At 54.8% G+C, this 26,101-nt stretch overlaps 3 protein-coding genes across 4 annotated transcripts in view; 2 read left to right on the forward strand and 1 right to left on the reverse strand.

Annotated features, from left to right (window-relative positions):
* Window positions 1-26,101, forward strand: part of LOC102065444 (class I histocompatibility antigen, F10 alpha chain-like) — a 469,176-nt gene that overhangs the window by 330,344 nt on the left and 112,731 nt on the right. The gene's annotated exons all lie outside the window — the stretch shown is intronic.
* LOC141725890 (uncharacterized) lies at window positions 3,868-15,347 on the reverse strand. The gene is made up of 2 exons (XM_074530053.1): window positions 15,199-15,347; window positions 3,868-6,237 (listed from the first exon to the last, which is right to left on the reverse strand). Exon 2 carries the CDS (start codon window positions 6,208-6,210, stop codon window positions 5,458-5,460), a length of 753 nt encoding a protein of 250 aa, XP_074386154.1. The 5' UTR covers window positions 6,211-6,237; window positions 15,199-15,347; the 3' UTR covers window positions 3,868-5,457.
* LOC102074812 (class I histocompatibility antigen, F10 alpha chain-like) lies at window positions 20,636-24,135 on the forward strand. Its single transcript, XM_074530014.1, has 7 exons — window positions 20,636-20,888; window positions 22,183-22,455; window positions 22,768-23,040; window positions 23,126-23,233; window positions 23,332-23,367; window positions 23,487-23,519; window positions 23,984-24,135. Exons 1-7 carry the CDS (start codon window positions 20,690-20,692, stop codon window positions 23,995-23,997), a joined length of 936 nt encoding a protein of 311 aa, XP_074386115.1. The 5' UTR covers window positions 20,636-20,689; the 3' UTR covers window positions 23,998-24,135.

Consider the following 26,101-nt stretch of genomic DNA (forward strand, 5'->3'; position numbering starts at 1 on the left):
GGTCACTGAAATTCTCACTTGGGATGCTCTTGCATCTCCCACTGGGTGAAGGACAGGTGCTGTGGTGCCAGATTTCTTCGGCCCAACTGGCTCCCAGCACTGTGGGTGAGAGTGGGCTGTCCCCAGGCAGCAGTTAAACCGGGGTGCAGCCATAGGGCACAGCTGCTCTACGGCACGGGTGGACTGCGTTGGGGATAGGACTGCACTGAGGGCAGGGACAAGGAACAGGGGAAAGGTCTTCTGTATGTTTTGCAAAGGGGTTCATTCCCTGGATGGCCAGGGACAGAAAGACACCCATGGCCTGGGTGATGCTGGCCTGATGTCAGCCACCCACCAAAGCCACTCTGTCCCTGCCCCCCGCAGGTGTACAGGGGAGAGAAAATTTAACCAAGAGTTCCTGGGTCAGGATAAGATGAGAAGAGACCCCTCACTAACCACCAAAATGGGCATCACAGACACAGCCTGGGCACAGGGAGGGAATTTATTATCAACCAAATCAAATCAGGACAAGGAGAGAGGAAATAAATCTCTGCAACACCTCTCGCCCACCCAACAAGAGTCACCCACAATGGGCATAACCAGAGCTCTGCCAAACAGGGGACACTGGGGATCATCCAGTGTGGATCTTCCCATGGGGGATTGTTGTATTGCACTAAAGATGGAGCTGGAGCAGTGCACAAAGCTCTTCCAGCACTTGGGCACTCACAGGACTTCCCTTACCAGTGCCTCCATTGGTGTTGGGCCAAGTGACAGCTCCTGGAGGAGCTCCTCCCACAACTCTGGACACTCATAGGGCCTCTCCCAGGTGTGGATACACAGGTGGAGTTGCAGTTAACACTGTTCCTGCAAGTGAGGCTGGGGAAGGGCCTCTCCTCTGTGTGAATCTGCTCATGTAAAGGAGATGGAAGTTAGTCTGAACCCTCTTCCCACACTCAGGACACTCATAGGGCCTCTTCCTGCTGCGGATATTTTGGTGATTGATGAGGTTGGAGCTCTGCCCAAAGCCCTTCCCACATTCCCCACACTCTTAGGGCCATTCTCTCTGTGTGGATCACCTGGTGGTGCATCAAGTCGCAGCTCCAAAGCTCCCTCTGAAGCCCTTCCCACATTCCAAGCACTTGTGGAGGTTCTCCCCATCCTGAGGCTTCTCCACCAGCTGTGAGTTCTGTCTGGATCTCCCTCTGGCCGCCTTCCCGGCACATGGAGAGTCTTTCCTCCTCACAGCTCCTGGGGTTTGGTTTGCAGCCTCTCTTTCTGTAGGATCTCCAGGGCTTTTCCTCGCCCTTTGTGGGAAGGGACCACAGGGAGAATGGGGCAGAGATGCCTTGGGAGGACACTTCTAATTGTCAATCAGATGTGGTCCACTCCCCCATTTCTAGAAGGTTCTCTGTTCCTCATTTCCCCGTTGGATTGTGTTGTAAGACCACCCTTTCCCCCCACTCCCAGTGGCGTACCCCTCGTCACCCCACCTCGACTCCTCCTCTGATCCCTCTTCCTATTGGTTGTCTGTATCCTGGCCCCACCCACCTTCTTCCTGTTATAAATTCTGGCCCCACCCTTGTTCTGGGCTCCCCTTTGGCTGTGGTTGTGTCCCTGCTCCTCTCCTTGCCTGGACCCTTCGATTCTCCTATAATAAACCAGCTGGACCCTCAGCAGTGTCAAGAGCCCTCCTTCTTCAACTGGTCGAGCACAAGATTATCCATCAGGGCCTGAGTGCAAGGTGGGCTGGGGGAGCTGCTGCCTCGAACCTTGAGGAGTCTGCTCTGACCGCACCTGCCCAGGAGCTCCCTCGCAGGGAGAAGATATCCCACACCCGTTAGATTCCTGTGCTGTGCCCTGGAGCCACCCAAAACGGCCTCTTCCATGAGGTTCTGCCATGGGGATTTGTCATCCCTGGTCTCTGTCTGCAGCTCAGTGCCTGGGATAAGGAAAGAAAAGGAGAGGAAGGAATGAAGAAGGAAGGACAGAATGAGGAGAGGAAGGAAGGGTGGACAAGAAGAGGCTGGGATTTGCCTCTATGCCAGAGGGAAAGGGAAGGAGACCCACCCAATGCATCCCCGGCAGGACAGCTTCATCAGCAGGGTTGTCCTGCAGCCAGGGGTGATGCTAGGCTGGAAGATGGAACAGAGGAGAGGGGGAAAGGAGCAGTGACTTCCTGCTCACCTGCCTCAGTGTCCCATGCAATCTTCCTTTTCCTTGCAGCCTCCTCCTCCTTTTCCATCTGGACAAAGTTTGGGATTGACAAATCCTGGCTTGGGGGAAAAACAACGGGTGAGCACCTTGGTCCTTCTGATCAAGTCCAGCTCCAGAATTCACCACCCCATTCACTGTTGGTGGGCCCAGACCCTGCTCATCTCCAGCCTCCCCCACCCCTCCAGGCTGCTGGAATCCCCCAGCTCTGGGATTGCTCCTCCCTGCTCTCCCACTCCCAATGAGCCCCAAAACTGATGTCACAGCCCTACTCCTGCCGGTATCAGGCAATCACCATGTGGGTCCTCCAAGACCCCTCCAAGGGGCATTTGCGGCTCAGCTGATGGGTTCTGTGAGATCCAAACATCCCCTCCCTTGCAAAAACCCCTCCTGGACATTCTCTGAGAGATGTGGGACAAGATCCCCCTCCCTGCTCACCTGCAGGATGTGGAAGGTGGACCGATGTCGCCGGGACCAGGGAGAGCTGCAGACTCAGTGGGTGGGTGGGGGAACCATGTGGTTCTCCTGCTGCTCCTCCTCTTCCTGGTACTGTTCCTGTTCTTCCTTTCCCTCCTCCTCATCCTCTCTCCCTCCTCTTCCTCTTGCTCCCCCTCCCTGCCCACCCCAGACCCCCTTTCCCCACCACCTCTCTCCCACAGCCACAGCACCACCAGCTTTTGGGTGGAGGGAACACCCCCTGAGCCCCCCAGGGATGGGCAATGGGCTTGAGGACCCACCCAGTGGGGATCCATCCCTCCCCAGAGTTCCAGGGAATCACTTCAGGGATCAAGTGGGGAACACAAAGGATCCCCATGGAACTCCCTTTTTCTGTGCCATCCCCACCTTTTCCTCCCCTCTCCCATCATTCCCCCAAACTAAAGATCCCTCGCAACTCAATTTTGGGGTCCCACGCCTCTCCCACTCTTTTTGAATCCTCTTTTCCCCTGTTCTTCTGCCCCTTTGCCATTGTCCCTCCAGCCCCATCCCTCACCCTTGTGCTTGGTTTTAGGGGATCCAGGTCCCTCTTGGCTCTGTCTGGGGGGTCACATTCCCCCTTTCCCTGAAATCTGGCAGCTCTTGGGTGCTTTTTCCTGAGAGGAATCCCTGAGTTTTCGGATTTTTGGGGTGCAGTTTTGGAGGGGGGACAGTTCTCTCTGGCTTTCCCCTTCCTGCTGTGGCCCCTCAGCTGCCCCTGAAACCCTGGGGGTGCTGGGATTTCCCTCCTGGGGACAAGGACGTTCATCCCCTTCCAGGAGCCCAATGCCTGGCTGGGGCTCCAGGTCAAGGGGTCCTTGAGCAGCTGCCCCAGAACCTCCCCCTGGGTCTCCCAGCACAGCCAGAGCTACTTGGCCTGGGGTCCCCAAAGGCCTCAGCAAGCCCCAGGTCCCTCCCAGCAACCCTCAGCTCCCTCAAACCCAACATCTCCCACATCCCCTGTAAGGTTGCCCAATGGCACCAGCCATGGCCATGTCCCCACATGTCGCTGGCCATGTCCCACCATGTCCTCACCCATGGCTGTCTCCTCACCATGTTTCCATCCCTGTCATTGCCCCCAACATCTCCCTCTGTGCCCCTGTGCCCCCACGTCCCCATCCCCCTCCATGTCCATGTGTCCCCTTGTCACTCTCCATGTCTGTGTCCCACCATGTCTGTGTCCACCATGACCACACCCATGTCTTAGTTCAATGTCTTTATTTTCACCCCTGTGTTGGATATTTTAAAGGGATGAAGAGATATTAAAAGAAAATCAAGCTTAAAAGAAAAAGATTTCCATGTCCGTGACTGTGAGAGTCTGTCCGAAATATCCTTCATTTTTGCCTCACAATTGCCATGAAGAAAGACCACCGAAAAGTTAAAACTGTGGAGCCAGTGGGGAGGGGAAGTAATGCAATTGTCAGTTTGTTTCCATGGGTGTTATTTGCATAACACTCCACGCTGAACACGAAGGAGGCATTCTGCCCCTTCTGAACAATGGACTCTCCCTACCTCCTGGCCTGCCTGGCTTGAGCTCTGGGTGGTCTCCCACAGAAGACCTCTCTCATCCACCCTCAGCCATTGTGACAGACAAGCAGAAATGCAAGCCTCTCCATCAAAGAACCAAGACTAGAAATCCCCGTGCAAGAAAACCCCCCTTGCACCTTCTTCCAGAGACTGGGACTGAACTCCCCCAGCTCAGGGGAGGTGTGTGCACGAAGGGGGGAAAAGCTGCCCAGAGTAAACGCACCTGCGAGCACTGGGCCATGAAAACAATGGTTTTTGCTTGTTTTGGCTAGGACTCTGTGTATCCCCCTTTTTCTGTTCTTTCCCCCTCCCTGGAGACCTTTGTTTTGGCTCCCCTTCCCCCCAGTGAAAAACGGTATAATTGGAGCCCTGGTTAGCCGTGCTTTTTGAGATCTCTCCAGACGTGACCCAGTGAGCTTTGATGGCTGGACCCCAAAGGACAAAAGCAGCATCATGTCTCGGTAGCTATAACCCATCTTCCCTCTTTTCCTCCCTCTTTCCTTATCTTCTCCCATTTTTCCCCAGTTCCGCTCACCAACGCATTTCAGTTGTGGTTATTTCAATAAAACTGCATTTTGTTCATTTGTTACTGCAAATCCCCTGTGCCTTGTTGGTTATTTTTGCACCTCAAAATCACCGCGTTACCCGTCCGCTGGGACGGATCATGACAGTGCCGACTGAGGTTCCACCTGCTTGGGTGGGAGAGAAGAACCTTTCTTGGTGGAGTTTCTACCCTACTGTCTCCAAAATTTTGGTCTTTTCCTCACTTTTTCATCATCTGCCTGTGAAAGACTCCCTTAGGCAACAGGAAATTAAAATCATGGAAACCCTGAAGTTAGAAAAGACCTCCAAAACCATCCAAAGACCACCAAGAACTCCTTGATGCCACCAGAAGATACGACTGAATACAAAAGATGTTCTGGGGTTGAAAGCCAAGAAATCTGCTCTCCCCAAGGAATTCCCATTGTTGGTCTACCTCCTGATGGATGTTCTGCTCTCTGCATTCGTCCAAGTGCCCAGAGGGAGCCAGGAAGATGTGGAGCCCCCCAGCCAGGTGTCATCCCAACACAGATCACCAGGGCACTGCCTAACAGAGGTCACTGGGGATCATCCAATGTGGATCCTCCCATGGGGGATGGAGCTGGAGCAGCGCACAAAGCTCTTCCCACACTCAGGGCACTCACAGGGCTTCCCTCAGTGACGCCTCCGTTGGTGCTTGGTCAAGGCTGAGCTCAGGGAGAAGCTCTTCCCACACTCCCCACACTCTCAGGGCCTCTCCCTGGAGTGGATGCGCTGGTGGGAGACGAGGGCGAATTTGCGGTTGAAGCCCTTCCCGCAGTCAGGGCAGCGGAACGGCCTCTCGTCTGTGTGAATCCGCTCATGTCTGAGGAGAGTGGAGCTGATCTGAAACCTCTTCCCACACTCAGGACACTCGTAGGGCTTCTCCCCGGTGTGGCTGCGCTGGTGTTTTCTCAGGTCTGAGCTCCACCCATAGCTCTTCCCACATTCCAAGCAGGTGTAGGGCCGCTCCCCAGTGTGGATCCTCTGGTGCTGGATCAGGTGGGATCTCTGGTTGAAGCTCTTCCCACATTCCCCACATTCATAGGGCTTTTTGCCAGTGTGGATCATCTGGTGCCGGATCAGGTCAGAGCTGTCTCTGAAGCTCTTCCAACAATCCCCACATTTGTAGGGTCGTACCCCAGTGTGGATCACCTGGTGCTGAATTAGGCCAGAGCTCTCTCTAAAGCTCCTCCCACACTCCCCACACTGGTAGGGCCGCTCCCCAGTGTGGATCCTTTGGTGCTGGATCAGGTTGGAGCTCTGGCTGAAAACCTTCCCACATTCCAAGCACTTGTGGGGCTTCTCCCTGCCATGAGGCTTCTCCACCAGCTCTGAGCTCTGGCTGGACCTCCGGCCGCCTTCCTGGCTCAGGGGGGCTCTTTCCTCCCCACAGCTCCCTGGGCTGGGTTTGCAGCCCCTCCTTGTGCAGGATCTCCGAGGATATTCCTCATCCTCCATCAGGCCAAGCCTTGGGAATGAAAAATCCTGGTTTGGGTTAAAAAAAAAAAAAGAAAAAGAATAAGAGGGTGCCTTGTACTGGGAATTCCTCCTTGCCCAACCTCATCTCAGGAACTAATTGGACATCTTGTGTCTGTAAGAATCTCCAAAACACCGAGATTCAGCACAAAAATTCTCCCAACACCAAGACATAGATCAAAAACTCCCCAAACATCATGATTTAGCAAAAACCTCCTCCAAAAGATAAAGATTCAGCCCCTGCAAAAAACCAATGCACCAACATTTAGCCCAAGAAAGCTCAGAAACACCAAGATTCACCCCAGTGAAATTCGTGGAACCTCATTCCTGGATATCTGCTGCATATGAGGGGGCAATGCTCCTGGGGCTTGGGGTAGAGCCTGCAGATACAGGGAGAGATGGAACCTTGCGATGCTTCCTGTTTCTGCTCCTTCTCCTGTGTCTCCACTCTTCTTCACACTCCTCCTATTCCTGCTATTCCTCCTTCTCCTGCACAATCCCACCATCTCGTCCCACGTGCAGCATTTGACAAGTTCATTCCTCAACACTGCTTCTCCTTCCCTTCTCCTTCTGCCCCAGGCCCAGCACACACTGCTGGCTCCCTCTTCCCCCCAAACCCACAGCATCCCACGGCAGGGGCAGGGATGGAGCTGGGGCAGGTCGGGCTGGGGCAGCGCTGGGCTCTCGGCCGCTCCCGCCCGCACTCGGTCCCCACTGCAGCCGCTCCCGCCAGGACAGCGCGGGGGGGCCCGGCCTTGGCGCTGCCCCACTCCCACCTCCCCAAATTCCCCTCAAGGGGGGTGCTGGGGCCGAGGGGGGGGCACAGGTCGGGAACGTTGGGAGCTGCAGGTCTGCCTGGCAACTACTGAGTCATCAGCACCGTGTGCTCTGATTGGCTGAGCACTGCCTGAGGGTGGGGCTGCAGCAAGGGGGGACACCCTGCTCCAGGGGGGATGTCCCACAAATGGGGGACCCCCATGAAAGGAAGAAGAGGAAAGTGTCTTTACAGATGCTGTGAATCTGCTCAGAGATAGAGCCAGGAACTTGTACATAAGGAAGTGACAGGAGAAGCCACCAGTTTCAGAAAATGTTATCAATTAATGACAGACTGCTGCTTAGCCAAGGTCCTGCTAAATTCATGAACTTCGAGAAGAACAACAAAGACTTCCCAGAGCCATAAATATCGTTTGCTATACGAAAGTGGGGAGCATATTAGGAAGGGGAAGCAGTAGGTGGATTGGGATGTCTGTAGCTCTCAAGTACTTCAGCCAATATGGAAAGAGAAAGGGAGATGTAGACAGGAAACTTAGGATGATCAGGAGGCTGTGTCCTCCAACAACTGGAGAGACCCCACAGGAAATGTCCCATGGCTTCTCCCTTTTTTTTTTTTTTGAATGAAATTATTTTGACAGGAGTCCTCTATCTTCTTTCTGAACAGAAACCTCTGGTGATGTCCATTTTTCCACACACCTTGGGACTCGTCCAGAATTCCTTCCACCATCCGCGGTAGTGGGCAGTGAGTGCAGCTGAAGGTGCCTCACCCAGTTTGGGTGATCGGCTCCCTTGGGGGACAGCAGCACATGGGATTGATTGGGTACCTGAGTGACCAGGAGACAGACGAGTGACACAACAGGGCGGGCTCTGAAGAGTCAGCAGGGAGAGAGCACTGAAAATCTCATCAGTGAGTGCACTGGGATCTTTGGGGAGTGAACATGGTAGGGCACCCATGCAGGGTAGAAAAGGGAAAGCCGGGAAGGGGTCCTGTGCCAAAGGGATGATGATCCCAAACTATCTCTGAAGGGTCCCTTCCGAGAAGCTGAGGGAGTTTGCACATTCTCCCATAGGTAATTAAGGACATGGATACCCAAAGGGGCAATAAGGAAAGTAGAGAAGGGATTTGGACAACAGGGGATGGATGGTGTTGGTGTGCCGGAAAGGGATTGGGTGAAGGGGAGTGTGCAGGAATATGGTTAAGGCGAGAAGCAGCAGGAGGATTCTATGCAGTAAGAAAAAGAAAAGAGGAGGAAGAGAAAAATACTGAGGATTGGGATGTTTTTCAGCACAACATTTGTCAGCTGATCATTTGTATCCCTGGTTTCCAGGAGAGGAAAACAAGGAGGTCAGGGTTTCAGGCAGTTTCTCTCTGGGGGCAGCGGCAGCACCGGGCGCAGAGCTGCGGCACCGGGAGCACGGGCTGGGGGCCTGTGGGGAGCTGCGGGGCCGGGCCGGGGCTGTGGGGCAGCCGGGGCTCAGCGCCGGGCGCTGCCTGACCCCACCAGCCCCGGGCAGGGCCGGCAGCGGCCCCCGGCCCCCAGGAGGCTGCGGGACGCCCCGGCCGCTGCCCGGCCCCGTGCAGCTGCCGGCCCTGCCCGCCGGGGGGCGCCTTTGGACACTGCGGCAGGACAGGGAGCGGCTCTGGGCTACGGGCTGGGGAGGGCACCCTGAGCACAGGGAGGAGGAGCAAGGAACATCTGGGAAATGTGGAATGTACATTTTAGCATGGAGATTATCTTTTAAGGATTTGGTTTGGGTCACTGGAAATACAAATGATTTTGCAGAAAGCTCAGCAGCTGTCAGAGGATGAGCACCCACAGGCACTGAGGGGGCTGCAGGAGGGGCACAAGAAGGCCCTGCAGCACTTGGGCACAAAGGCACAGCAGGTGAGTGCAAAAAGGGAGCAGCAAAAGGCCAAGCTGAAGGCAAAGGCCAGGACACAGTTCCTACAGCCCCTGAGGGATCAACCCCAGGGCCCAAGGGGGCCCCAGCACCCAGGGCACGGCTCGGCCACAAGCACCTGGCAGAGGCATTGCCCTCCTCGGCAGGGAAGAGCCCACCCAAACAGCCCCTGGCAAGGAACCAGGGCTCCAGCTGCAGGGCACAAGGACACTGCAAGCACAGACAGCAGCACCCTCAGCACCAGCAAGTCCACCCCTTGATGGACATGGATTGCCAGGGCTGTCACAGCTCCCATCACACCAGGGACCCTCCACACTGCAGCCCTTGAGAACATTCAGGGTGGGTCTGCATTGAGAGGAGGCATTTCCTGATGGACTGTCATGGTTTGACCAGGAAGGAGTGGGAATTCTGGGAAGCTGTGGTCAAACCAATGAAGGTTTTGGGTTTCATACTGACACCTGGTGTAGCCAGTGGGGTTTGGACACACCTCCGAGAATACACAGGGGTTAAAAGCAAGGCACTGCCCTGGCACTTCCTCTTTTGGACATCGTCGGGCGAAGAGGTCAGACCTCTCCCCCGCCCGGCCCGCTGCTGCTGGGCGGGGGAGGGGCCAGCCACGCGGTAGGCCCGGGGCCTGGACAGAGACGGTGTTGAGGGGGCTTCGGGGGGGCTTCGAGGATGGAAGGGTGGAAGGTCCCAGAGAGTCAGCCCTCGGGCAGCCAGCCCCCCCCCTCCCCCCAGGAGAGCAGCCAGCCAGGAGGAGAAGGGGGGAGAGAGAGCCCGGCCGGCCGCAGCAGCAGCACGTGTGGGAGTATCATCTCGTCCCAGGACAGACAGAGACTGAAAACTTTTAACCCTTTCTTGCATGACTGGGGCCTTACAAAAATGCTAATCCTCCTCGAAGCTGAATAAGAAGGGAGATGAGAGATGAGATGACTTGGCCCGGAGAATGTGGAGATGATTGGATGGGGAGAGATGATTTGGAGTGGCCTTTTGGCTGGACTTTTTCTTGTAGCCATGGACTCAGTTGTTCCTGTGACACAGACTGCATTTAGGGGGAGGCAGTGCCTCAAAACCAGGAGGGTTCATAGTGAGGACCCCCCGGCCCCAGGGGGTTGGAAAAATATGGGGGGGACAGATGTCCCAAAAGCAGAGACTGTGCCTTTTTGGAGTGAGACAAGGCATCCTTGAAAGACAACCCTAAAAGCAGCTCTGGCCATGTCTCAGTGGTGAGAGCACTGGGCATGGAAGGAAGATGTCACAAGCGGCAAAAGGACTTTTTTCCCCCGGGCGGTGCCGAAGTGACAAGGAAGCATCCGGGATTTCAGTGTGTTTCCAGGAGAAGCCTATGGAACAAGAAGGACTCCTTTCCTCTTCATGAACTGCAGTTTGAGTATACTAAAGTGTCGTGCTGGGCTGGGCAGTTGGTGTTTTTTGAGAGAATGTATTGGATTGGGAAAGTCAGGGAGTGGGGAGGAGGAAAAGTGGTTTTTGTAAGGTTTTCAATTTTTTTTTCTTTTCCTTATAGTCTTTCCCTATTTTTCCTGTAGTGTTAGGTAATAAAGTGTTATTTATGTTTAAGTTGGAGCCTGTTTTGCTTATTCCTGGTCACATCTCACAGCAGACACCAGGGTGAGGCATTTTCATGGGGGCACTGGCTCTGTGCCAGGCTCAAACCATGACATGGACACAGGGGCCTCTCAATCCACTCTGAATCTCAGACTCCAGGGGGATGAAAATGGCAAAAATGTCTTTGATTAATCATGGGATAAGTTGGAAAGATGTGTGGTTTTATTCAACCACTGTAAGCAGATGTGGGAGATGGGTTTGAAATGCATGAACTTTCATTTGCTCCTAATTGTTATCATAATTTACTGGGAAGGGTTTTGATTCCTAAACTTGGAACACAAATAATTTTATAAAAGGTGATACAGAAGCCAGTTCTGTTGTACCTCTGTCTGGGCCTGCACTGCCACAGCTGCTAGGGAGCACCACGGAACAATTCCACTCTGGGGCTCACTTACACCCGCACACTGAGCTGGCTGAAATAAGATTACACCATGAGAATGTTGTTTCTAATTAATGCTACTTTTATATTGTCAGTTAGGTTTGGGCCAGGACTGTGAGAATCAATTTTTATTCTTAGCACAACCTCATTGCTTTGGATTCTTTTTCTCGTGTGTTTGTGTGGTTGTTGGAGATTGCAAAATTTTGGTCTGGGTTTTCTGGTGTTTACCTTCAGTCTGCATTTGCAAAACTAGAAGAGCTTTAAAGGTGACCCTTTAACTCATAAACAGTTAATAGAACATTCTTCAAAAAAAACCCTAAAAATTAAAAATACCCCAAACCCTGGCTTTTGGGGTGGGGGGGCATGTGTGAGTACACCCTGCAAGTGAAGCTTCATTCCAGGCAGCCTCCACAGGAGCTTTAGAAATGCAAATGAACACTGCTGGGCAAAGTGTGGACAATGCACCTGGGTCTCTTGCCCGGGGCAGGAATTGGGCTGATTCCCTCTGCCCCTCACCCCAAGCTCTGCCTGCTGGCACTGATGGAATTTGCACAGCTCAAGGCAGAGCCCAGGGGGAGGATATCTGACCCTGCAACACAAACGGGTGAAGCTGCAAAGGGAAACAGCAAATGGAGAATGTTGGGAAAACTTCACTAAAATAAGTGGGGGGAATCATCCCTCAGCCCACTGCAACATGTGCTGTGATTGTCTATATGTTATATAGGATGTATTAGAGCACTAAGATGTTCTAGCTATCACAAGTTCAGGGAAATCAGTTTGGAATCAAAGTATTTGATGATTTAATTAGAGAAAAGTGGTCAATTGATGCAGTCTTGGCTCAAGGAAGCGCCGAAAAATGGGGAAAAGCTGAAAGGCCACCAGAACAAATCCTACAACGCCATGGACCAGCCCCTGGGAAGCTGAACCAATTCATATCAGGAGCCACAGAACCCATTTCTCATTTCAATGGCATCATTAGATTACAAGCTGTCCTTGCAATAATAACCAACCAGACAGCTCCAGCTCCTGACCTTCCTGCTGACCAATCCACTGAAATGAGGAACACAACATTTCACCGTGGGATGGGATCAGATCATCTCTTAGCAGAAAAAGGAGGAGTTTCTGGAAAATTCAATGACTCAAACTGCTGTTGGCAAATAGATGACAATGGAAAAGTGGTGAAACAGATAACAAAGGGAACAAGAAAGCAGCTCATGCACCAATCCAAACGCAGAAAGGATGGGAATGTGTCCTAGTTTGAGAGGAAGTAAGTTTTCTGAGATACGCTCTAGTCACCAATAAGTGTTCAGATTTTAATATTAGCACCTAGTGTAGCCACTAGAGACATTGGATACGCCTCTGAGAACGCAGGGATGAAGAGCAAAGAACTATTGGGGGAAGATCTCTTGAATTCCAGCGAGGGAAGTGAAGAGGCCCCAGCACTGAAGGGTGGGAGAAGCACCAGGAGGCATCGGGCAGCCCCCCACCCAGAGACAGAGATAGAGCCTGTGCCGCCTTGAAATTTGATATCAAGCGCTGGCAGCACAGCTCGGACTGTGGAGAAGGCGGGAGGGGGCAGCCAGAAGGTGTCCGGCCACTTGTGGGAGCTTTTAACCCTTTTTCAGACAATGAAAACTTTGCAGAACATTAACCTTTCCTAGAAGAGAGATAGAGATGAAACGGAAGAAAGAAGTGTGCAAGTGTGAAAGTGAAGAATCTTAAGTGAGAAGAGATGATAAAGTAGCTTAGCCAGACTCTTCTGGTTATAGCCATGGACAGAACCATGTTTCCTGTGACACAGAAACTGCATCCAGAGGGAGGCAATGGCTCAGACCCAACAAAGTTCAGTGTTAGTACCCCTCAGCACCAAGGAGGGAAATTTGAAGAAGACAAGTGTTCCAAAGATGAGACTGTGCTCTGTTTGGAACAGGGCAAAGCATCCTTAAAAAGACAACCCTAGAAGCAGCTCTAGTCCATGGTCAGTAGTGAGAGCAGAGACATAAAGGGAAGAGGTCACAACAGCAGATTTACCCCTGGTGGTGCCACGAGGGACACAGAAACACACAAAGTTTCAATGGTGTTTCCAGAAGAAGCCTATAGCACAAGAAAGACTCCTCTCCTCTTGATTAATTGAGAATTGATTATCTAAAGAGTAGTGATAGACTGAGAGTTGAAATTTGAGAAGTAGATGTATTGGAATTTAGTAGAGAGAGGAGGAAATGTTTTTAGAAAGTTTTCATTTTCCCTGTGTATTTCTTGTTATTTAGAGTTGTAGTTTAGTTAATAAAGTTTTATTTTCTTTATTTCTAAGTAAAAGCCTGCTTTGCTTATTCCTGGTCACATCTCACAGCAGACACCAGAGAGAAAATATCTTCATAGGAGCACTAGCATTGTGCCAGTCTCTAACCATAACAGAATGGGACACGGTTTTGTGGCTCCCTGGCTCCATGGGTTAAACAAATGCTGTTTCTCCTCTCATGTGCTACAGCAACTCTCAACTTTGTACCATGCTCCACACCTTGAGGGTGCAGCTCATTCAGCAGGTGAGGGAGGGGATGCAGGTGGCAGCCAGGCCTCCTGATCCAGAAACGGCTACAGAAGGACAGGGAATGAGGGCACTGAGAATAATCCCAAAACCAAAGAGGATCCAGGAAGAAAAATCAGAGTCAATGAGTGAATCTGCCTGGAGATAGGGTCAGGGACTTGTAGATAAGGAAGTAACGGGAGAAGCCATCAGCTTTAGAAAATGTTAGAAATTGACACAGAAAGCTCCTCAAAGTCCTGCTGAATTCCTGAACTTCCAGAAGAACAAAGACTGAACAGAGCCGTGAATATCGGCTGTTCTACAAAAGTGGGGGTGCACATTAACGAGGACATGCAGTTGGTGGATCGGCAGGTCTGAACCTTCCAAGCACCACAGCCAGGGGGCAAAGGGAGATGAGGCCGGGAAAATGAGGATAAAAAGGCGAACTACAACAATGGCAGAGAGCGCACGGCAAATGCCCCGCGGCCTCTCCCTCTGCTCAGCAATAAAGTCACTTTAACAGGACTCCTCTGTCTCCTCTGGGCACAGAAACCTCCGGCCACGGCAATTTCCCCGCACAGCCCCGGGCACGGGGCAGCCCCCTCTGTCCCAGCCACAGCAACCGGGCCGAGCCAGCGCTGCTCCGGCAGCGGCTCCTGCCGAGGCAGCGGCCGCAAGGAGACCGCGGGCAGGGGATGCCCGAGAGAGGCCCCGAGCCCCTGGAAGCCCCTGCAGAGCCATGGAAGGGGCTCCTGGCGGCTCCTGTGAGCCCGGGGGGATCCCGCTGGAGCAGCCCGTTCCCGAGGGATGTGTCCCGTGGGAGGGACCCCAGGCCGGAGCAGGACGAGGATTCCTGTCCCTGAGGGGAGGCTGTGACAGGACCGGGCTGTGACCCCCATCCCCTGCGCCTCTGGCTGGGGAGAAGGGAGGGAATGCGGGACAGAGTTAAACCCGGGAAGGAGAGAGAAGTGTGGGGGGGGATATTTTCGTAGGAATTATTTCAGTTCTCATTCTCTTGCCCTGCCATGTTTGAGAATAAATTCAATTAATTTCCCCAAGTCAAGTGTGAGAGGAATGATGGATTTTGTCCTCACAAACAGGCTGTGGGTCTGCTGGTAGATCAAACCAGCACTGAGAGATAAAAGAAACAATGGAAAAGATTCCACTGATTGATGAATGGGAAAAGATAGTTGCTTTTACAAACAAACTTTAGGTTTGCTGATAAATTAAATTGAACACTGAAAGATGAAAGAAACAATGAGGGAAAACCCTAAATTCCATAAGAATTAAAAATTAAAAGGGAGGTTGTACATCAGAGGGAAATCTTAAATATCGGGTGTATCGGGAAATCTGAACCTCTCAAGTACTTCAGCCAATGGGGAAAGAGAGAAGGGAAATGCAGCCGGGAAACTGGGATTAAAAGGGAGGCTGCGTCCTCCAAAACTTGGAGAGACCTCAGGGCAATGCCCCATGGCCTCTCTCTTTATTCGAATAAAGTCAAAGAACTCCTTTGTCTCCTTTTTGGACATAAACCTCTGAGGTTTGTGGATTAATTCTCCTGACAAGTGCGTTCTGCCCGTCACCAGTGATTGAACTGTCCCACCCTCACCCAGACCCTCGAGCCTTTCCTTACGTGCTCTGTTCCCTGCCCAGGGGCAGGAGGGAAGTGACAGAGAAGTTTTGGCCTCTCTCCAGCATCCCCTGCTCCGGCCTGGGCTCCTGCCGGGGCTGCAGGCGGGTCCCGGCTCCGTCCCGCACTCACCCCAGCTCCCAGCGCCCTCAGGTCCCGGTCACGCCGAGCTCCCGGCGGTTCGGGGCAGCAGCAGCGGCTCCTTGGCCTCCTGCCCAGGCCGGGCCCAGCGCCGGGGCCGCTCCGAGGCCGAGGCTGCCGGGAAATGCCGGAGCGCGGAGAAAGGGAGGCGGGGCCGTGCCGTGTGCACAGCCCGCCCCTCGTCGCGATTGGCTGATTCTGCCGTCACTCCTCGATCTCGCGCTCTGATTGGTGGGAGCGGGGCCAAGCACGGCCCCTGGTGCCGCCCTGAGGGCGGCCCTGGATCGGCAGAGCCGCCGTTACCGGAGCCTGGTGAAGCGGCCCCAGCGCAGCCCCGGGCACGGGGCAGCCCCCTCTGTCCCAGCCACAGCAACCGGGCCGAGCCAGCGCTGCTCCGGCAGCGGCTCCTGCCGAGGCAGCGGCCGTAAGGAGACCGCGGGCAGCCGCTCCAACAGCGCCCTCACGCCAGCGGCAACACGGGCCGGACACGGCACAACGAACCCGCCCGAGCCCCCTTCCGCCCCCGAGGCCCGCAGCCAGCCCCGAGCCCCCGCACAACCCAGCGCGGCTCCCACCTGCGCTGCGGCCGCCTCCGAGCTCCGCCGCCGCCTCACCTGTCCCGGTCACTCCCAGTATGTTCCAAATCACTCACGGTAGGATCCCAGTTGCCCCCAACACGGTCCCAGTGGCTCCCAGTCATGCCCTGTATGGTTTCTTTCACTCTCAGTCCCTCTCAGTAAGAGCCCAGTGTGGCCCCAGTCACTTCCAGTATGAACCCAGTCACACCTTACACGATGCCATTTACCCCTGCTGTGGTCCCAGTTGCACCCAGTATAAGTCCAGTCACCTCCAGTATGATCCCAGTTACTCCCAGACACTCCCAGTACTATGCCAGTCACTCCAAGTGTGACCCCATCAGTCCCAATATAATCCCAGTATGACCCCAGCATGGGCCACCTGCTCCCAGTATGATCCCAGTTGCTCCCTGCATTATTCCAGTTTCTCCTCTTCACCCCTACTACAGAACTGATCAGTGCCAGTATGACTCGAGTCAATCGCAGGATGATCCAAACCACTCCCAGTCTCTCCCAGTATAACTCAATTGTTCCCTGTGTGTTCCCAGTTACGCCCAGTAGCCATCAGTGTGGTCCCAGTACATCCCAGTATGATCCCTGGTACCCCAGCTCTGCTCCCAGTGAGTTCTTTTCCCAATCTGTCCCAGTCCATCCCAGTCCATCTCAGTCCCTCCCCAGCAGCTGCTGCCGTTTCCCAGATTCTGACTTCCCTGCCCCCATTCCCGGGCACTGGGACTCCCCTGCACCCCCTTATCCTGCACCAACACCTCCCTGCACCCCCTTATCCTGCACCAACACCCCCTGCACCTTCTTACCCTGCACCAACACCCCCCTGCACCCCCTTTCCCGAGTATCCTCCTCTCCCAGCCCCTGGATCCCCCGTTTTCGTGACCCCGGGGACCCCCGGGCCCCCATTCTCGGCCAGCCCGGGGCACCTCAGCCCCAGCCTCCCTTTGCTGGGAAACCCGGCCTGGACACGGGGCTCTGCGGCCGCTCTGGGATTTGTGATCCCCCAAAGGAAAGGGAGAGAACAGCAGAGAGAAAGAGAAGGAGATTGGGAATCAGGGCTCGGGTCCCAGCGCCCAGCCCTGCTCCGCCGGGGGTGGGACCCGCACCCGCAGGAAAAATTGGCTCCGCTGCTCGCGGTGCTTGCCCGGCTTTGGGCCGAGCCCAGCGGGGTCCGGGCAGAGTTTGAGCGCAGGGCCGGGAGTTCAGCACAGCCCGGTCCGGGGGTTCCGCAGGGCGCGGCCCTGGAGGGTCCCAGGCGGATCCCGAGGGATCCAGAGGGGGGGCCAGGAGGGGATCCAGGTGAATTGCCTGGAATTCCCCTTTTCCCCTCCCCCTTTTCCCCTCCCCCCGCGCTCCTCGGGCACTTTCGCTTTCGCGTCTCTCCAGCAGCGCCACAGCCGCGATCGGGGACGGCTGCGATGGCTCCAGCGCTGGGGCTGGGGGTGCTCTGGGGGCTCCTGGGGCTCCTGGGGAACCCGGGGGGCGCGACCAAAGGTGAGTGGGACCCCCCGAAACCGGGACCCCACTGAACCGCAATTCTCGGGCACCGGGACCTTACGGAACTTCCATTTCCGGGCACCGGGAACCCTCTAAACCTCCATTGCCGGGCAGGGGAACTCCCCTGAACCCCCATTTTGGGTCCTGTGATCCCCCTCATTCACCTTCCCCAGCACCGGGACCCCCCTGCACCCCCTCATCTGGCACCAAGACCCCCTGAACCCCCATTTCTAGTCAGCAGGACCCCCCTGAACCGCAATTCCCAGGCACCGGGAACCTCCTAATCCTCCATTCGTGGGTACCAGGACGCCCCGGAACCCCCATTTTCCGTCCTGTGACCCCCAGCAATCCCCTTTTCCTGAACCGGGACGCCCCTGTACACCCTGATCTGGCACCGAGACCCCCTTGAACCCCCATTTCTGGGCTGGAAAACCCCTCTGAACCCCCATTCCTGAGAACGCGGACCCCCTTGAGCGCCCATTTCCGGCCACCTCGACCCCCCTGTACCCCCTCATCTGGCACCAGGCCCCCCTGAACCCCCATTTTCGGTCACCGGCGCTCCTGGAACCCCAATTTTCGGGCACCGGGACCCCCTGGAACCCCGAATTCCGGGAAGGAAACTCCCCCTGAACCCGCATTTCCCGGCGCAGGAACCCCCTGAACCCCAATGTTTGGGAACTGGGACCCCCCCCGGGCCCCCCCAGTTCTCCGAGGCGCTTCCTGGAAGGGGTTCAGGGGTCCCAAAGGGTCCCAGGGGGTCTCAGCGAGGATCCAGCGGGATCCAGATGAATTCCCTGGAATTCCCCTTTTCCCCGTCTCGCTTTCGCGCCTCCCAGGCTGCGTCCCCGGGATCCGCCCGCCTCTCCCAGCCCCAGACCCCATTTCCCGTGACCCAGGGACCCCCTGGAGCCCCATTCCTGCTTTTCCCAGCTCCCAGTCCCTTCCTTGAACCTTGGACCCTTCCCGGCTCTCCCGGTTTTCTTTCCCGACCCTTGGACGCCCCCAGACCCCCCAATCTCTGCGTCCCCCCAGTTCTCCACCCCCTGCGCGTCCTGCGGGGGATCCGGGCAGGTCCCGGGGATTTCAGGGGAATTCCCAGGGTTTGCTCTGTCCCCTCCCCCTCCCCGCGCTGCCCCGGTCACTTTCGCGTCTCCCAAGCTGCGGCTCCGGGACCCGCCCGGGCACCGGGGACTGCCCCTGTACCGGGACCCCCCTGACCCGCAATTCCCGGGCACGGGGACCCCTGAACTTCCATTTGCGGGCGAACCCCCCTTCCAGGGCACAGAGACCCCCTTGAACGCTCATTTCGGGGCATCGGGATCCCCCTGTGCCCCTTCCCCAGCCCCGATATCCCCTGCACCCCCTTATCTGGAGCCTGGAACCCCCTGAACCCTGATTCCCGGGCATGGAAACTGCCATGAACCCAAATTTCTGGGCACCGGGACCCCCCCCAACCCCAATTTCTGGGCACTGGAACTCTCCTGTATCTCGATTTTCAGGCATCCTGGAAGGGAACCCCCCTGAAGCCCATTTCCTGGGCATCCCCTTATTGGCACCGGGCCCCCTGAACCCCTATTCCTATGAACAGAGACCCCCTTCCCAGCCAGGCCATGATCTGGCACCAGGACCCCCTGAACCCTGATTCGCAGGAAGGGGCTCCCTCTTAACCCCATTTCCCCGGCGCTGGCACTCCCAGTACCGCAGTTTTCGGGCACCGAGACCCCCTAAACCTCCATTCCCGGACAGAGAAACCCCACATAGCCCCTTTTTGGGTCCTGTGACACCCCTCAATCCCCTTCCCCAGCATCGAGACCCCCCTGTACCCCCTTATCTGGCACCGGGTCCACCCTGAGCCTCCATTCCTGAGCACCCGGACCCCCTTGAGCGCCCATTTCCAGCCACCCCGACCCCCCTGTGCCCTCCTCGGCAGCACCGGGACCCCCCTGAACCCCCATTTCTGGTCACCGGCGCCCCTGGAAACGCCAGTTTCAAGCACCTAAACACCCTGAAATCCCGAATTCCGGGAATGAAATTCCCCCTGAACCTGCATTCCGCGGCATGGAAATCCCCTGAACCCCCATTTTTGGGCACTAGAACCCCTCTGAACCCCCATTATTTAGCACTGGGAAACCCCTGCCCCCCCTAATCCGGGACTGGGATCCCCCCGCACCCCCATCAGTGCTCCGGGACCCCCTGCACCCCCATTCCCGGCGATCCCGCCCTTCCCAGACCCCAGTCCCGCCCTTTTCCTCGGCTTTTGGATCCCCAGATCTCCCAAATTTCTGTTTCCCTCCAATTCTCCATTCCTGGCGCTTCCTGGAAGGGGTTCCAGGGGTCCCAGAGGGTCCCCCGGGGTCCCAGGGGGTCTCAGCGAGGATCCAGTGGGATCCAGATGTATTCCCTAGAATTTCCCTGGAATCTCCCCTTGGGAGACTTTTCTGTCTCCCAGACTGTGTCCCCAGGATCCGCCCGCCTCTCCCAGCCCCACACCCCCCTTCCCGTGGCCCAGAGACCCCCTGAACCCCCATTCCTGCCTTTCCCAGCTCCCAGACCCCACTGCCCTCAACACCGGGGACCTGGTGTATCGGGGCTTTTCAGGACCTGGACCCCCTTTGGTGGGCACAGGGACTCCCTGGATCCCCCATCCCGCCTCTCCCAGTCCCTTCCTTGAACTTTGGACCCTTCCCGGCTCTCCTGGTCCTGCTTCCTGACCCTTGGACGCCCCCAGACCCCCCAATCTCTGCGTCCCCCCAGTTCTCCACCCCCTGTGTCCTGCTGGGGGGTGTTCTTGGGGGTCCTGAATTTTCAGTTCTGGGCACTGGGACCTCCGTGCACCCCCTTATCCAGTACCAATCGCCCCCCTGCACCCCGTTTCTCTTCCATCCCGCCTTCCCCAGTCCCCAGACCTCCCTTTTCATTGACCCTGAGTCCCCCTGGACCCCCTTTCCTGCTTTTCTCAGCCCCCAGCCCCCCCTTTTCCTCTGCTTCAAGGACTCCTGAGCCTCCCATTCCCAGGTCTCCACACCTTATGATCCCTTTCCTCAGCACTGAGGACCCCTGGACCCCTTTCCTGGGCACAGGGATCCTCTGGAACCCCCATCCCACTTTCCCAGTCCCTGCCTCCCCCCCCTCCCATTCCATAACCCTGGAACCCCCCGAGCCCCCATTCCTGGACACCAGGATCCCCTGTAGGCCCTTTCCTGTCCATCCCACCTCTCCCACCCTGCACACCCTTTCCTTGGCCCCAGGATCCCCAAACCCCTTTCCAGCTCTCCCAGTTCCCCTTTCATTGATCCGTGACCCCCTCAACCCCCTCAAATCTCCGTGTCCCCCCAATTCTCCACTCCCTGCATTACCTGACTGTGGCAGTGTCGGAGCCCAGCCCGGGAATCCCCCAGTACATGGAAATTGGGTTTGTGGATGGGATCCCCTTCACACGCTATGACAGCGAGAGGGGCCGGGCAGAGCCACTGACGCAGTGGGTAAAGGATTCAGCTGATCCGGAATATTGGGAGAGGAACACCCAGACTGGTGTGAGGAACCAGCACGTGGCTGCCAGGGACCTGGAGATATTCCGGGAGCGGTACAACCAGAGCAGGGGTGAGTGGGGGGATCTGTGGGGCTGGAATGGGATCTGTGGGGCTGAAATGAGATCTGTGGTGCTGGAATGGGATCTGTAGGTCTCACATGTGAATTCACAAGTTTTGAAGAGAGTGAAAATGGGCATCCATTAGGTTGGGATAGAATATTTTGTGATCCATGGGTTGGGATGTGTGGGGCTGATGTGGGATCTGTGAGAGTGGAATGTGGATCCATGGGGCTAGGATGGGATCTGTGGGGCTGGAATGGGAACTGTAGGACTGGGGTGAGGATCCATAGGACTGGGTTGGGATCTATAGGTCTCAGGTGTGCATTCACAGGGCTCCAAGGCGCTGAAACGCGGATCCATTAGGCTGGGATGGGATAGCTTGTGATCCATGGGGCTGGGATGGGATCTGTGGGGCTGGGTTTGGATTCATGGGGTTGGGATGTGGATTCGTGGGGCTGGAATGGGAACTGTAGAGCTTGGATGAGGATTTATGGGCTGGGATGTGATCTATAGGTCCCCAGTGTGGATTCGCAGGACTCCAAGGGGCTGAAATGGGGATCCATTAAGTTGGGATGGGATATTTTGTGATCCACAGGTTGGGATCCATGGGGCTGAGATAGGATTTGTGGGGCTGGGTTGGGATCCATGGGGCTGAGATAGGAACTGTAGGTCTCAGGTGTGGATTCACAGGGCTCCAGAGGGTTGAAATGGGGATCCTTTAGACTGGGATGGGATAGCTTGTGATCCATGGGGCTGGGATGGGATCTGTAGGGCTGGGTTGGGATCCATAGGGTTGGTATGGGGATCCATGGGGCTGGAATGGGATCTATAGGTCTCAGGTGTGGACTTACAGGGCTCCAAGGGGGTGAAATGAGAATTCATTAGGTTAGGATGGAATATCTCATGATCCATTGGTTGGGATATGGATCCATGGGGTTGGGATTGAATTTGTGAGGCTGGGTTTAGATCCATGGGAGTGGGATATGAATCCATGGGGCTGGGATGGGATTTGTGGGGCTGGAATGGGAACTGAATGGCTGGGATGGGTTCTGCAGGTCTCCAGTTGTGGACTCACAGGGCTCCAAGGGGCTGAAATGGGGATCCATTAGGCTGGGATTGGATATCTTGTGATCCATGGGGCTGGGGTGGGATCTGTGGGGTTGGGATGTGAATCCATGGGGCTCCAAGGGGCTGGGATGAGTCTCTGTGGGTCTCCCTCACACTCTGGGGCTCCATAGGGCTGGAATGGGGCTCTGTGGGGCTGGGACACAATTCCATGGGTCTCTGTGGGTACAATCCCCCCAGGTCTCCACACACGGCTGTGGGTTTATGGCTGTGAGCTCCTGTCCGATGGGAGCGTCCGTGGATCCTACCGGGATGGCTACGAGGGGTGGGATTTCATCTCCTTTGACCTGGAATCTGGGAGATTCATCCCAGCCGACAGCGGTGCTGAGAACACCAGGAGGCGCTGGGAACAGGAAGGGGAGGCTGAGAGGTGGACGAATTACCTGAAGCACGAATGCCCGGAATGGCTCCGGAAATACGTCAGATATGGGCAGAAGGAGCTGGAGCGCAAAGGTGGGAGCAGAAATCCTGTGGGAATTTGGGATTTGGGGATGGAGGACTTGGGAACGTGGGAATTCTTGTGGGAATTCTATGGATAGATCTCACTTCCATCCTATTCCTATGAAATTCCATGGGCAGATCTTGCCCCCAACCCATTCCCATGGAATTCCATGGGCGGATCTTGCCCCCCATCCTGTTCCCATGGAATTCCATGGTCAGATCTCCCCTGCATCCCATTCCAGTAGGAATTCTATTGTCAGATCTCACCCCAGACCCATTCCAGTGGGAATTCCATGGATGTCTATCACCATTATCCCATTCCAGAGCCCCCTGATGTCCACGTGTCCGGAAGAGAGGAACACGGGACGCTGACCCTGTCCTGCCACGCGTACGGATTCTACCCCAACACCATCGCAGTCAGCTGGATGAAGGGGGGTGAAACCTTGGATCAGGAGACGGAGTGGGGCGGGGTCGTTCCTAACAGCGACGGCACCTTCCACACCTGGGCCAGGATCGAGGCGCTGCCGGAGGAGCGGGAGCAGTACCGGTGCAGGGTGGAGCATCCCGGAATGCCGGAGCCCGGGATCTTCGCTTGGGGTGAGGCTGGGAATGTGGGGATTGGGAATTTGGAATTCCCAAATGGGGATTCCCCTCGCCCTCCTCACTATCCCGCGTTTCCCAGAGCCGACATCTGGTGGGAATCTCACTGTGGTGGTCGCTGTGTCTGTCATCGCTGCCATCCTCATCCTCATTGTCCTCATCGGATTCGGCATCTGGAAGCTCCAATCCGGTAACACACGGGATGGGGGTTGGGAAGGGACATGGATCCACCCAGCACCGTTCTGGGAATCCTGTGCCACTGACGCTGATCCCACTTTGTTTCCACAGGGAGGAGAGACTGGAAGGGATACAACCAGGCAGCCGGTGAGTTCCAGTGGTGGATCCAGCTCTGGATCCCCTCTGTGCGAATCCCAGGATGGATCCTGGGGTTAATCCTGGTGTGTGATCTGTGCTAGAATCTCATGGATCTTCTCTTTTTGCAGGAAAAGACATGGGAATGAACGGCTCCACTGCAGGTACAGCATGGGATGAGGGTGGGACTCCAGAAGGAGATTGAGGCAAGATGGACAGACTGGCATCGGGAAGGGATTCTGGATCAGGGTAGAGGTCTAGAGTGCGATCAGGTGGGATTGGGGCTGGATTCTGGAGTGGGATCAGGAGGGATGGATGGAGCAGGATTGGTGTGGGAGGGATGGAGTGGGATCAGGGCCAGATTCCAGACAAGAATCAGGTGTGATGGAATGGAACAGGATCAGGTTGGGGTTCCAGAGAAGGATTGGGGCAGGATGGATGGGGTGGAATGGGGTGGGACGGATGGAGCAGGATTGCAGCAGTTGCTGAAACAACCATGGCCATGAATTGGGGTGGGATCGTGTGGGATTCTGGAGCAGGGACTGCTCTCTATGGGCTCCAACCATGTCCATCCTGTGGAATGGGGACAGGGACAGGGTGACACCATGACTGTCTCTCATCCTGGCAGGAATCATCGCCTGAGTGACCCATGGAGCTGGATCTGGCCCCTTCCCTCTTCCCTGGAAAGCGACCCTGCTGTGATGGCGGCAGCAGCCGCGGCTCGGGGCGCCTGCGGGGCTGTGCCACTCCGAACTCGGCATGGGCGCTGCACCATGAGGAGCAGCCGCGGCAGGCGGCTCGCCTGAGGTGGCAGCAGCGGCTCCGAGTGGCAGCGGGCACGGGCGGCAGCGGCGGGGGGAGCGGAGCCCCCCCACGGGTGGAGTGACCCGCGCCGCTGCAGATGCTGCGCTGCGTCCGGCGCCAGCAGTGATTCAGCCTGCCGGCGAGTCTCCCGAAACAGGAAGCCCAGCGCGGGGGGGTTGCCCTGCTCCGACACAAGCGGCGCAGGACCAAAACGCTTTTCCAGCGCAAGCGCTTCTCCCTCTGCCCCACGGCCGGCAGAGGGAGAATTTCGACTTGGCAACCTAAACAGACTGTACCTTAACAGACTGCAAGCATCGCTGGGTGGCTCAGCCGGCGCCGCCACAGACAGTGTCTCCGGTGCACAAGGCTCGATGCTGCCGGCCAGCGCTCAGCGGCAGGGACAACTCGAGAGTCCACGTGAGCCCAGCCTTTCCAGCGCACGAAGCAGTTAAGAGGCCAGTGATGATAAATAAGCAACACCAAAGAGCTTTTCTATCAGGACACTCCTCACCTAAGTTAAAAAGACTTTTTGTGCTTCCTGGCAGAGACTGTGAAAGAGAAATCAGTGTGGTGAATGCGTTGGGCCAAATTTCGGCCGATTTGGCTTAGCATCCATTATGCTGCCTTAAAATCACCTGTATTAACATAGACTTTAAACATCAGAAGCCCAGATAACTCAGTTGGTGGAACATCAAACTCTGAAATTGTATTCTGAAAAATTTAAAAATGTTAAAGATGCGTTAAAGCAATTGTATAAGTAAGATATAATAAGTGTGCCTTTTGCATTCTTTGGGCCTTGCTTAGATGTAGTAGATGTAAAAAGCAAGCACTGAATTCAACAGAATTTTTCCACAGGTATACCTTGAACAAACTCCTTATATTTAGGTGCATTCAAGTGTAAAAATGCTGAAGCAAACACACAAAGAAAGTTGTTTTAGCTTAGTAGTTTAGAGTTAGGCTTGTAAGTAAGTTATAGTAAATTCTATTTTATATTCTGTTTCCATAGTAAGTTCTATCCGTTGCTAAATAGTTTAAGTTAAATTGTCTATTAATTGTCATTAAGTGTTAAATACTGTTAAAGTTAAGTAGTATTTTTAAGTTTCATTTCTGTTAAGTTCAAGTGTTATTAAGTTTAGGTGAAGTTAGATTCTGTTACATTTAAATTATATTAGGTTTATGTTATGTAGAATTTAAAGACGGTTGAGTTCTCTTAAGGTTATGTTTTGTTACGTTTAAGGTCTGTTAAACTTAAGTTCTGCTAAGTTAAAGTTCTGTTGAGTTTAATTTCTGTTAAGTTTAAGTAAAGATAAGTTTAAGTGATGTTAAGTTCTGTTAAGTTTGAATATTTTAAGTTTAAGTGTTTTAAGTGTCATTAGGTTTAAGTGATATTAGATAGATTTATGCTAGACGTTTATTTTATGACTTGTGCGCAGGGTGTTGTCGTGAACATCAGAGAAACTCTAGTTAGAAGAGACAATCAGAGGCATTTGTGAGTAGAGCCATTCCTCTTTGAAGTATATCTGCTGTTTGAGAATGGAAAGCAAACTTACCAGACAATCGACGCTGATGAAACCAGCGCACATGTTGCTCCTTTAGCTTATTTTTTGTAGGTTGTATTAGGACACCTGAGTTTTATTTGAGCTTTGTAGCAGCATAGAATCCTTTTTGTATCTGTCATATGGCATATTCTATAGATAGTGATAGTGTTTTCGGTTTGTTTCCCTGGCTTAGATCCCTTGTAAGAGAGAAACCTTGCTAGCTGAGAATACTGCTTGTAATGTAATAGTTGTTGGAATTGCCTATTCTTGTATTGCAAAGAGAGTGATGCAGTTAGCCCATAGAACTTTGCTTGTTCCAAAAGAAAATGGGGGAAATGTTGAGATTTTACCTGACTAGAGATTGCAAAAGTACAAGGCCGTAGCTAATTCCAAGTCCTGCACCT

Source organism: Zonotrichia albicollis, chromosome 31, assembly GCF_047830755.1.
Source record: "Zonotrichia albicollis isolate bZonAlb1 chromosome 31, bZonAlb1.hap1, whole genome shotgun sequence".
Taxonomy (NCBI): Eukaryota; Metazoa; Chordata; class Aves; order Passeriformes; family Passerellidae; genus Zonotrichia; species Zonotrichia albicollis.

Bases quoted from the DNA above. Each gene is read 5' to 3' on its own strand.
- LOC141725890 (XM_074530053.1), bottom strand. From the start codon at position 6,210: ATGGAGGATGAGGAATATCCTCGGAGATCCTGCACAAGGAGGGGCTGC.
- LOC102074812 (XM_074530014.1), top strand. From the start codon at position 20,690: ATGGAAATTGGGTTTGTGGATGGGATCCCCTTCACACGCTATGACAGC. The intron at 20,889-22,182 runs GTGAGTGGGGGG...CAATCCCCCCAG, and splicing joins GCGGTACAACCAGAGCAGGG to GTCTCCACACACGGCTGTGG. The intron at 23,234-23,331 runs GTAACACACGGG...TTGTTTCCACAG, and splicing joins CATCTGGAAGCTCCAATCCG to GGAGGAGAGACTGGAAGGGA.